The sequence below is a fragment of the Nematolebias whitei genome, chromosome 5 (assembly GCF_014905685.2).
Source record: "Nematolebias whitei isolate Nwh7 chromosome 5, NemWhi1, whole genome shotgun sequence".
In the NCBI taxonomy this organism is placed as follows: domain Eukaryota; kingdom Metazoa; phylum Chordata; class Actinopteri; order Cyprinodontiformes; family Rivulidae; genus Nematolebias; species Nematolebias whitei.
The window spans coordinates 23,914,581-23,927,314 of NC_056502.1; the positions used below are offsets into that span (position 1 = coordinate 23,914,581).

Here is a 12,734-nt window from a genome sequence, read left to right on the forward strand (position 1 = left end):
CCCCCCCCCCCCCCCCCCCCCCCGAGATGCCAGATGGTGGACCAGAATCGCCTCGAAGCTGTGCGGAAATCATTCTCCATGGCCTCTCCAAACTCCTCCCATGCCCGAGTTTTTGCTTCAGCAACCACCCGAGTCGCATGTTGCTTGGACTGCCGGTACCCATCAGCTGCTTCCGGGGTCCCACAGGCCAAAAAGGCCCGATAGGTCTCCTTCTTCAGCCTGTCAGCATCCCTTACCACCGGTGTCCACCACCGGGTTCGAGGGTTGCTGCCACGACAGACACCAACAACCTTGCGGCCGCAGCTCCGGTAAGCCGACTCAACAATAGAGGCACGGAACATGGCCCACTCAGACTCAATGTCCCCTACCTCCCCCGGAGCATGCTCGAAGTTCTCTCGGAGGTGGGAGGTAAAGCTTCGTCTCACAGGAGACTCTGCCAGACGTTCTCAGCAAACCCTCACAATACGTTTGGGCCTGACCTGCATCCTCCCCCACCATCGGAGCCAACTCACCTCCAGGTAGTGATCAGTGGACAGCTCCGCCCCTCTCTTCACCCAAGTGTCCAAGACATGTGGCCGCAGATCAGATGAGATGATGACAAAGCCGATCATCGAACTGCGGCCTAGGGTGTCCTGGTGCCAAGAGCACATATGGACACCCTTATGCCTGAACATGGTGTTTGTTATGGACAATCCATGACAAGCACAGAAGTCCAACAACAGAACACCACTTGGGTTCAGATCAGGGGGGGCGTTCCTCCCAACCACACTCCTCCAGGTCTCACTGTCATTACCCACGTGAACATTGAAGTCCCCCAGCAGAACAAGGGAGTCCTCAGGAGGTGCACTTTCCAGTACCCCCTCCCAGGACTCCAATAAGGGTGGATAATCTGAGCTGCCGTTTGGTGCATAAGAACAAACAACAGTCAGAACCTGTCCCCCCACACGTAGACGGAGGGAGGCTACCCTCTCTTTCACCCGAGTGAACCCCAACACACAGGCACCAATAAGTATGCCCACTACTGCTCAGCGCCTCTCACCATTTACATGAGAGACCTGGATTTTAACAAAGAGTGATGACAACAGTGCATAACAACGACAAGAATAGACATTCACAAATGATTCTTACAAATTTATGTATTTATTTTATTTGGTTATATTTTACAATTGAAAACAAAATTATAATTAAAAGGAGAAAGAAACTTAGAGAAAAACAGCTAGATTACGAGGCGGTGTAGAAAACTAAAAACAGGAACATGTCTGCATTGGTTCTTGCCACAAACTTAACGTATGTTTAAAGCCACTTGGAGAGGTCAAGGTCGAGAGCTTCAAATATTTCAAGATATAAGAAGGAAGCAGACCATGGTGTGCTTTATAGATGGAGATGTATCAGTGTGAGAGCCTATGTATAGATAATGATGACCAACTGACCAATGAGTACAGAGTGCACTGATGGGTATGATAGTTACAACCAGTTATGAACCTTAGAGCACCATGGGAGACCACGTCTAACATATGCTAGGAGCTGGCAGAGGCATTCATGTAAACAACCAGTGATATTCATTTCTTCAAGAAATACTGTTTTGATTTGAAATCACTTTGTCACCACTTTTATTTATTTATTTTTTTACCTCAGTGGAAATTTCCTTTTTGATACTCTAGTTTAACAAATTTTACATTATATACAAATCTCTGTGTGTATATGTGTGTGTGAGGGGTGGGGGGGTGAGATGATGTAATTCCTGTGTCAGAGAGCAACAACTACACTGGGTGACCTAACATATTCCTTTGTGTAAAAGGAGTAGTGGTGTGGGGTCGGGGGGTGCATGATGACCCACTGTGTTTTTCCTGACCCTGACTTCTCTTGCTTTCCAGAGACACAACGGGGACATTTTAACAATGGCGTCAGTCAAGCACCTGAGTCATCGGCGCTTTGTGGTGTCTTTCCAGCTTGATAGCGTTCAGCGTTCTGATCAAGACCTTTACCGCTGCGTCACTCAGTCCCCTCGTGGCTCAGGGGTCTCCAACTTTGCTGAACTGGTAGTGAAAGGTAAAACTTTTATTTTCTTCATCTTTTATGGTTTGCTTCTGGTTGGGCTTATCTTTCCCGGCGGCATTTCCCCCCTTGCTCTTCTTCAATATTAGTTTAAAAAGCAAAACAAAGCAGACTTATACTGTCTGTGCATGATTGTATAAGTCATGAAAACCTTTGGTCAAATGTATTTACACATAGTTACACATTCTGGTTTCCTAGCATGAAAGGTTTCACGAGTTGAAGTTGTCAAACACGCTGCCATCTTTAGCTCCTCAGCTCTCGTCAAAAAGCCGCTCACTTGACTTGGACCGCTGCATCCGCTGTCATATCATGAACCACAGATGGTGACCTCACTCTCATTACTCACCACAGCCCATCAGCCTGACTCGACTCTGACAGCATAGTAATGACATGGCAGTGGTTTGATGGCATAACAGACTCCAGCCCTCAGCAAAGTGAGGATGAGAACAGGAAATGAGGACACAACATATTCTCTGTGTTCTTGTCCTCTACTGCTGGCTCCTGTTAATGCAGACGCAGAAGAACAAGTTAAGAAAGGTTTCATCTCTGTTGCTGTTTAACATTTTATTAGTAGATCACTTGGTGGCTTTTGCACAGACTGGAGAATTTCAACTAGTGAGTGGATTTCTTTTAAAGTTTCAGTACGTAGTCCATTTAATTTATGCCATGGTTTTGTTTGTTATGACATACAGTAGCTGAAGTAAAACAAAAATATACTAAACCAGGGTTATTCAACTGGTGGCCCGCAAGCCACTTCTGGCCCACGGGTGACTTCTTTCTGGCCCACTAATGAGTCCATAAAAAATATTTTTTTGTGTGCGGTTTGGGTTTGAGTTCTGTTTATTACATTTATGATTCAATACAACAAAATAAATCTAAAAGGTAACAGAGCATAACAATACAGTATTTTTCGCCGTATAATTTGCACCTTTTTGCATAAATTTGTAAATCCTGCGACACACTGAAGCGTCTAATATATGTCCCCCCCCCCATATTTATAACTCAATTTTTGGCTGAGATCTGATGATTTCATTCATTCTGACATAAAAAATATTAAACATTACCATTTGCATCCACTAGAGGGTCCTCAAGCCTTATGGCAAGCCAAACGTCTCATTAATAGGTAAAAGTGGCTATTAATGAGACACTTGTTTCCCATACAAAGCCACCTTCGTCTCACTCTGGAACTCCTGGAGCAAACGTCAAACCAGCTGCATTTTGCCTCGCCGCCCAGGAGAAATGCAGCTGGTTTTGCATTTATTAAGGAAAAGTTCAACTGAGACACAACTTTACTATAATGTCGAGCGAACAAATAATTGTTTTTAAGTGTTAATCTTGTTAAATTCTTGTTAAAGTCCTCCTGTGCATGCTCCCACGGCCGCCATTTTGGCAGCCAATCGATTTTTAGCACACCGGCCCACATTTCCAGGTTGTCGGCGGTGACACATAACAAACGCGACACGTCAGCAGTGACGCATAATAGAAGTGACCTATACGGCAAAGCGACTTATTTATGTTTTTGTCCACTTTATTAGACATTTTTGGACTGATGCAACTTTTACGGCAGGAAATCTGGTACTTGGTTTATTTACATAATGACTTTAATTGCTGGATGTCTGGCCCCTGAGCTGCTGGCTTTCAGTAACTGTGGCCCCCTGAGCAGTTTAGTTTAATAGTAAAATAAGCCATAGTTAAACTAAACTAAGCCATATTTTGGTCTAATGATTAAATATGGTATTTTAACAATTTAAAAATACTGTTTATCCTTTTAAAGCCAGATTTGGGCTCCTTTTTATACAAAATAACATAAACATGCAGAATATCACAGGAAATTATTTTCATCAAGATCTTCTTCAATAGGGTCCAACACATTGTTTTGACCCTACCGCTAATATAATTAGATTTATCATAAGATCTGTTAGATTATTGAACTATTCCACTAATTTTGTCATAACTATTTGGATAAAAAATTATTCAGCAGCATAATAAATGTCACCATAAATCTATGAAGCCATTATCTTTACCCACTTCTTTCTTTCCAGTTCTGGTTTCAGCTGAAGGCCTAAAAGAAAGTGTTAGTCAGTATATAAATGAACAGTTAAATGAATGGCAAACAGACCTCTTTATTCAGTAATTTGCCAAAGGCCAGGGATCAATTTAAAAATAAAGCTTGTAAAAATCTGTTTCTTCTGTTTAGTAAACAGTATTTCACAAATTTGTAAAAATATTAACGTCTACATGCAACAGGTGTTGTGTTTAGCTGTGTTCTAGTCTCGAGCTGAGTGGGCTGATCTAAAGGGGAAACAGAAGTGTACACAACACCAAAAGTGAAACGAGATGTTTAGGGACATTCTACAACAGAGCTATTCAACTAAATTGCTCAGGGGTCGGACATCCAGCAATTAAAGTCATTATGTAAATTAACCAAGTATTAAAATGATCTGTTACATTTTAAACGTGTTCATTTTGCTGCATAAATGCAATAAACAGAACCCAAAAGTGTAATTCAAAGAAATTACATTTCAAGATTTTTTTCCTTGCAATAAAAATAGTGATATTCTGTGAAACAATATTAAAAACAAATATCATGCTTCCTTTTTAAAACAAATACTATTCCAACATCTCTGACTTGACAAATCTTTACGCTTTTCAAATTAAAATAAAAATGTTGACCGTTTTTGCTGTTCACTGAATGGCCGACATGTTGCTGTTCCAGGTGGGTCCAACTGGTCCACCAGTTCTCATTTACAATGAAATGGCTGCACAGACCAGTTCTTCCTCAAACGGTTCATAAATCACAGGTGAAGCATCCACATCCTGCTCAAGTGTGAACTTTGAGCAGAACCAAAAGAGGCGGAGCAGAACTCAGCTGGGCTGAAAGCGAGCGTGATGAGCAATACGTGTCAGACGTCACATTTGTGTCATTTACTATAATGAATTAACTCACTTCATCGCGCCTATGTGGTTAACTATTTATTGTAAACTAACTACAAAGCTGCTGTGCGTCATCATCAATATTCCCCTTTTCGTAAAGCTTATTTCTGTATGCTTGTGAAAATGTTGAAAATCGAGATGGGCACAAAGCAGGATTGTCTCTCTGGTTGATTTATTTGCCACTTCAAATAATTTTAAAGGTCTCACACATTTTTTAATATTTTCATTATTATTATTTTTATTAATGAGCTCATTGGCAGGCCAGATGTAAGTCACTCATGGGCTGCTCCCAACCTGCTAGCATAGATTGCATCGTGCTACAAAACAACACAAAATGTACAAGGTACAAAAAGACACCTTTTCTCTAAATAAACACTACTAAATATCATCAGCCGAAGCAATGTGTTTTCACCTTAGCTGTAAGATCGCGTTTCAGTTGAGGGGTTGTTGTGGGAACGTGGAAATTTTCATGACTTCAAACACCAACACGAGGAATATCATAATACCAAAAATATGTAGCAAAATGCAAACTGACAGTTAAGGTTGTTTTATCAGAATATGCATATAAAAATATATATGTTGTATATTTTAGACACACTATCTATAAAGTTACAGTTTGGTTGTAAAACTGCACTCGTATATAAAATTCAATAACAAAACTTGTCAAAATGATGAAATTTAAACATGTCCAGCACTGTTTTTTTTTTTTTTAACATAAAAAACATATTTAATTCTTGAAGTGCTTGGCCATGCATGCCTCATGGCATCCATCAAAGGGTACTGCAGCACCTTCTGCACCCCTACTTCACATGGCATTAGAAAAAGCCCTCCCCGTGTCATTGTGGCTTGTACTTCCTTACTGTTTCTGAGTCGGGAGAAGAGTCTTCTCTGTTAAAGCACATGGTGACCAGCTTTAACTTGTGTTTAAGTCAACCGGCTGTAACTCTGGCTTCTTAATAGACGTTACAAGAACTTAATAAATACCTTTCCCCTCCACTGCACCACTAAGAAGGGCCTCATCATTCTCCTAATGAGTTTGGTCTAATTCTTCTAGCAATACAGAAAACACACAGAAATCTCAATGCAACTCTTCTAATGCATTGTAGTCAAGACCAACTTTCTTTAATTTTCACTAAAATATAAATGTATAAGCCATAGAAAACACAAATCAAGCCCAAAGTAAAGAAAAACTGTGGAATGAAATTAGCGAGTTGTTGAAACTTTTTTCCTACTGGCTGCTTTGTCGTGCCTTGGCGTTGCCCCTTTAGCAAAGAGGCAGCCAACCTCAATATGAGCTGCTGCAGGCCGAGGGAACCAGAACAGACAAAGGTTGGGTTCAGCTAATGTTTAAGGCACACAGAGAATGAGGGCTGGAAAAAAAAGCAGAGGCAGCTCTACAGGAATGAAGGATTAGTCACAGCTACAAATCTTCCTTTGATCTTTTCTCATGCTTTGTCTTGGTTTCTTTTCTTTACTCCCATTCCTCAATCTCACGGTGTAATTGATCTGCCTGTAAGTGACATTTGACCCTCGGGCTCCTAAATAAATTCTCGGTTTGAAAATCTTGTTCGACAGTGATGCAGAGTCTGCTGTTTTATCATGGTGAGCGACAAGGAGGACTGGTAGAGGAGGAGCATGAATAACACATATTCACACAGAGTTGTCATGTTCATTGCATTAGATGCACACCTGTTCTCTTCAGTCACCATTTTGCTAAGATTTGTGTCTCTTATTTGCTCAAAGGCGTGACTAATCTGCTGTATAAACACATCTTGACCTGCTCACATCCTGGAGTCTTTAGACTCACCAAAAGCTCATTGGACTTTAATTTACCTGAAAGGTCTCTGATTAGTTAAATGAATGTTATGATTTTATTTTGCGAGAACGTCCAGCAGCAAATGCTATTAATAAGTAAATGTTTAGAGTTTCAAACTAAGGTCATCTTATGATAAGAATGATGGAGTTAGAGTTGTTTTGGTCAATGCTTGTAATGAATGTTATGCCCAACCTCATGTAAAATGTGTTAGCTCTTGGAGTATGTGTTGTGAACGACTCTCAATTCAGTTTTTAATTCAGTTTATTTATACAGCGCCAATTCACAACAGAAGTCGTCTCAGGGCACTGAACAGAAACATTCACATACATGAAAAGAAAATTAATAACATGAATTATCTGAGGAGCAGACTGCTTTGAGTTTAACTCCATCTCATAACTCTCATCTTGAGCAAGCATGAAGGTGACAGTGGAAAGGAAAAACTCCCTCATGAGGACGGAACCTTTAGCAGAACCAGGTTCAGGACAAGTGGCCATCTGCTTCGACAGGCTGAGTTTGAAACAATGGCAGATATGCAATGGCAGGTCCAGAATCACATTAAGATAGAAACAATATCAAATGAGAACTATTCAATTTTAACGATTCATTGTAAGAAATTAGATCAATTTGTCCTCTAGTAGTCTAAGCCTATGGCAACATAACAAGCCGACCCTAACTATAGGATTTATCAAGAAGTAAAGTCTTAAGCCCAGTCTTTAAACTGGACAATGGGTCAGCCTCATGGACAGAAACTGGAAGCTGGTTCCACAAGAGAGGAGCCTGATAACTGAAAGATCTGCCTCCCATTCTGCTTTTGGAAACTCTAGGAACTGCAAGTAAACCTGCAGAGTGAAGTACTCTGTAAGGAAAATATGGGATATTAAGATCTGTAATATAAGATGGAGCTAGGTTGTTGAGGGCTTTGTAGGTTAGAAGTAAGATTTTGAATTAAATTCTGGATTTGACAGGGAACCAATGGAGAGAAGCTAAAACTGGAGAGACATGATCTCTCCTACTAACTCCAGTTAAGACTTTGGCAGTTGCATTTTCAGTTACTACCACAGCAAATTGTAGCTTGATATTGGTCAAATTGACGTTCACTGAAAATCAGTACTTGAAGTGGGAGTAAAAACAAATACTTGTCTTTTTTTTTCTGACAGTACCTCCATCCCCCATCGCGCCGCCTCAGCTGCTGCGCGCCGGCTCTACCTACCTGATCATCCAACTCAACACCAACTCCATCCTGGGAGATGGCCCCATCATCAGGAAGGAGATTGAGTACCGAGCCAGTCAGTCCCCGTGGTCAGAGGTGCACGGAGTCAACATGGTCACCTATAAGCTGTGGCACCTGGATCCAGACACGGAATACCACATCAGTGTGCTGCTGACTCGGCCTGGAGAAGGAGGAACTGGCCCTCCTGGTCCTCCTCTAGTGAGCAGAACCAAGTGTGCAGGTGGGTTTCCACAGCATCTGTCACTTTTCACCATTTCTTTTTTTAAATAATTAACTACATTTTTCCTTCCAAATTTGAAGCCTTAAACCTTATTTTTGATTTTTGCAAATAAATATGAGCAGCAGCTGCTTCTTTCTTCCAAGTTGAAAACTTTCTCCCAGCTTTCATTCATATTGCATGTGGTTTGTTTTAAAGGTACCTACCGGGGATTTCCTTGTAAGCAAACAAAATGTATGTCTACATTCAGTGGAACTTACCAAAGTGCACTTCTTGTATCCTTGATTCCCTGTTCTCCAGAACTCAAAAAAACCCTACAGGAATCCTTTAGCCTGAATAATACATGGATTATTGTCTGCCTCATCAGTACTTCACCCTAAATCTTGCAGTTTTGAGGAGAGAACTGTTTTTTTTTATTTGGTTCAGTTTAGGTTTTTTTTGGGGGGGGGGGGGGGGTCAATTGTTGGTCATGGGGAAGAAAAATAAAACGGCATTAAAAAGGGATTATATCAACAAAATGTTCCAAAGAAATCAAAGTGAAGGAACAATTTCTATTGTTTAATGCAGATGCAGATAACTAGACGATTCTCATTTACAAACAAAACTGCTCAGTCATCTTTAATTGTCCTGGCTCGTGCCTATAAATATGTCTCATAAATAAGACTCCATTGCATGTAACTAGGACGGTCTAATAAAGATCCTCAGCTCAATGTACAGATGCCCCGCGGCCTCATGCTGTAACTTATGTAACATAATGAGACTCTTTCATTATGAAGGCAAATCTGTCTCGATAATCTGCTGAAAATTCAATCTGAGGAGAACTGATAGACAAACTCTGACTCAGTCACTGTGTGGACTTATCTCATAAGAAAAGACACATTTGTTATCGCGGATGTTCTCTGAACTCCAGAGCTGTGGGAGACTGAAAGCGAGACTTTTAATTGCTGCTTGCATGGTAATATTGGTTTGAGGGTTATTTAAAAGATAACAGATAGATGATTGCACGAGCTAGCCTAGAGCTCGAGTCGTCGCTGCGTTCTTCAGAAGATATAAACTTGCAAGTTTAATGAACAGTTAAGTGTCATTAAAAAAGTGGGGAGTTGACATCGGAATGAGTTTTCATATGTCAAATCAAGTGGAATGGTGGTAACAACCAGCAATAGATCGATAAGTTTTATCTGAGTTTTATACCATTACAGTTCAAACACATGATTATTGAATATTTGAAGCTTTTATTGGCGTTAAAGTGTTAAACGGTAACCTTTTTCTGTAAAGTCACTTACATAGTAGTACATTTGAAATAGGCTGCAGCATTTTCATATAAGTTGAAAGAATTAAAAAATATATATCTGAAATCTGCTAAATTGTTGTTTTCAAATTAAAGGAAGTTAAATTGGTTTATTGAAATAACAAACACTAACTGTCCACTAATTATGGATTTGACTGGTTAAAATTTGCTCAAAGTAGGTAGATTTACACAAAGACCTTATCTGGAATAGCACAGAGCCATGTAAACCTTTTATTTATCATGTTTTTTCACATTGGGAAATCTTATTCAGTTCTATGTTTTTTTTTTTTTTAAGCATGACATCTGATTCAAAATATTGAAGCAAAATCTCAATGATTTATTTTAGTTTAATTTAATTGTTTAGTCATTTTCTTTTAGTGTTACCTTTCTGGAATTAATCAAACTTTGTGTTGAACATATGACCTGCGTGTTACTGTACAGTTCAGAATGAAAGAAAAGAAAAGTCAGTAAATATGACTCTTTTTTTTAAAAATAATTTCATTTTATTTTTTATAAACTGACCAGTTGACAAAGCTTATCTTGGTTTTTCGTGATGCATCCATCCCACTAACAAGGGATGTTTATTGCTTTTTGTTTGTTGTTTCTGCTTCTGAAACAGTATTTGATTGTTGAAAAAAGGAACATGTTGATCATGCATCAAGACAACATGTGGAATATATATATTTTTTTGTTATATTGAATCTGTACCAACATTCATACTGGGGTCTATCGACTTAGGCATACTGTTACACCTCTAAAAGTGAAGCCATAAAACATAACTTTTTTCACTGGTCACATTATGCACAGTATTTTCTTTAATTGCAATATTATGTCTCACTAAAAATCTTTTTTTTGGCATTGTTTACAATTGCCTCTCAGTTATTAATCATCCAGATACACCAGGGCTATTCAACTGGTGGCACGGGTGACAAGTCCAACCCACCAACGAGTTCATTAATAAGTAAAATAAAATAAAGCAATCAGAAATAACCAGTGAGAGACCTTTAAAATATTGCAAATAACAAATATTTAAGGTATGTGCCCATTTCAATTTTCAATATGTTCAGGAGAAAACAAAAGTACACGTTAAGAAGAGACACCTGGAACAGCAACATGTTAAACTATTATATATTGATAGATATATTGATAGTTAGTGCCCTGATGGCTCCTTGCTATTCACAGGGGGATGAGTGATACTAGCAATAACAACATTGTAAGAGGGAGACAGTTGAACATGGAGGCCCTGTCTCAAGAACTCACAACTGTCACCTTCTTAAGCCCCCAGTATACTGCCGCGTACATCCATACGCAGAGGTACGCACGTACGTATGCAGAGGTACGTGCGTACCCCCCAGGGCATGTCCGTGCAAAGCTCAAATTTTTACGACCGCATACGCGTACGCGGTGTCGCACAATAAACTGCCCAGCGACGGACTGTTTTGTATCCCACACCAATGTATTAAATTCCCCTTCTTCCTCCCTGATCTGGCCTTTTCTTTTGTTTTTTTGCCAAGAGGCAGTGATCTCTTCCTCCTCCGTTGATGCCATGACTGAAATGGTGAGAAATGGAGGAATTTGTCACGAGCAAATTAAACTCAGATCCAGCGTGGCTGCGGGAGGGTCTGGCGATTTCCTGGTGGGCTGGTCTGATGTGTGGGCTGGAGAGCCAGCGCTCTCTGTTTTATTTTATTTTTTAGATCTTTTTATTAACAGCATATAAACACAGAACACCGCTGCGGCTGAGGCTGCCAGCGCTCGCTTTTTTTTTCTTTTTTCCGACCTGTCAATCAATCCAGTAGGCCTGTCAGCAAATGACCAATCGGCGACCTCAATTTGTCCCAAAGGTAAACGCCCCTTGTCTGTGAAGCTGCTCGGGGTGTACGCTGGAGTCTCATGTACAGTACACGCGTACGTACGCGTGAACGGACATACGCAGCAGTATACTGGAGCCGTTACAATGCTGTTATCGCTAGTATCACTCAACCCTCTGTGAATAGCAAGCGGCCTTCAGAGCACCAACAATCGGTCGTTAGGCTGATTGTCGTCCTTTATCATGTGAACAGCTAGTTCTAGATGTCCACAACAAACAGGTTGATGAGAAGGTGCTATTTATAAGACTGAGTTTCTTGTAGCTCCTCAGATTGACAAAGTCTTTTAGATAAAAGATGAAACGGTTCAACGAGAAGAATTCGTCCAGAGGACCTGATTTTACTTTGTTAGATTTTTCGACCTGGATTATTGAGCATGTATCATGGCATCCCTTTTATTTAGTTCTGTTTAACAAACCATCAGGTTCATTAGAATTCACAAAGTTTTAGTAAACTTACCCTTGATGTTGATAAAGGTGGGATAAAAATGTCATATTATTAAAGAAATGTTATAAATCTCAGTAGTCATTCGGGTTAACTATTTTTTCCTCTTTACATTTTGTTGAACATTTTGTTCTTCTGCTCACATTTATTTAATGTCTCTGTACAAACCCCAAAGGAGAGCAATGCTATATATCACAACTATATTCATGCTAATTTCTAATTATATGCGCAGCACAGAGCATGAAAAATACCCCATACTGGGAGAAGATGCTGGCAGTCATTAGCCCTGCATGAATCTGCATTGTGTACATTGTATAGTCACAGGCGTGCAGAAAGAGAGGCTTTTGTTACCCTAAGGCAGTCTGTATGTTTGTGTTTTCCCTGGTCATCACTCTTGTCTACACCCGACGGTCTCCTCCTGCCACACACCATCCCTCACACATCTCCCGACCCGCTCCTCTCCGGGCCTCCTCTCCAATGACATATTAAAACTACTCTCCTCTCCCAACAGCCTAAGACACACCTCATTCATCAGTTTCTGTGAGTGAGCTCACAGCACTCCAACCTTGCCTGTAACCCCATTCTCAACTTTAAAGCATCAGATAAAGTCACAAAAAAAAACTTAAAATAACAAAAGACCTCAAGGGGGAGAGGAATAGGAGGTATTGTATGGGTTCGAGGAACTGAAATATAAAATTAGGCATATACGATTCTTGACAGCATAGTAACTGTGAGCAAAAATAGCACTGTTCTGTGACATTTAAACAAAAATGTAAAAATCTCTCATTTGATTCATTTGCTTTTATTTATCTAAACTTTAAATGCTCTAAAAAAGCACAGCATGTCATGATTTCAACTCTATGCCTCCGGCTGCACTCTCG

General features: G+C 40.1%; 1 protein-coding gene across 1 annotated transcript in view; it reads left to right on the forward strand.

Moving 5' to 3' along the window:
• The window catches only part of ptprub (protein tyrosine phosphatase receptor type Ub), a 159,258-nt gene that overhangs the window by 55,739 nt on the left and 90,785 nt on the right, over positions 1–12,734 (forward strand). Inside the window, exons 5-6 of the mRNA XM_037677245.1 lie at positions 1,875–2,049; positions 7,963–8,256. Of these exons, the coding sequence (XP_037533173.1) occupies positions 1,875–2,049; positions 7,963–8,256 (469 nt within the window). The remainder of the gene's footprint in view (positions 1–1,874; positions 2,050–7,962; positions 8,257–12,734) is intronic.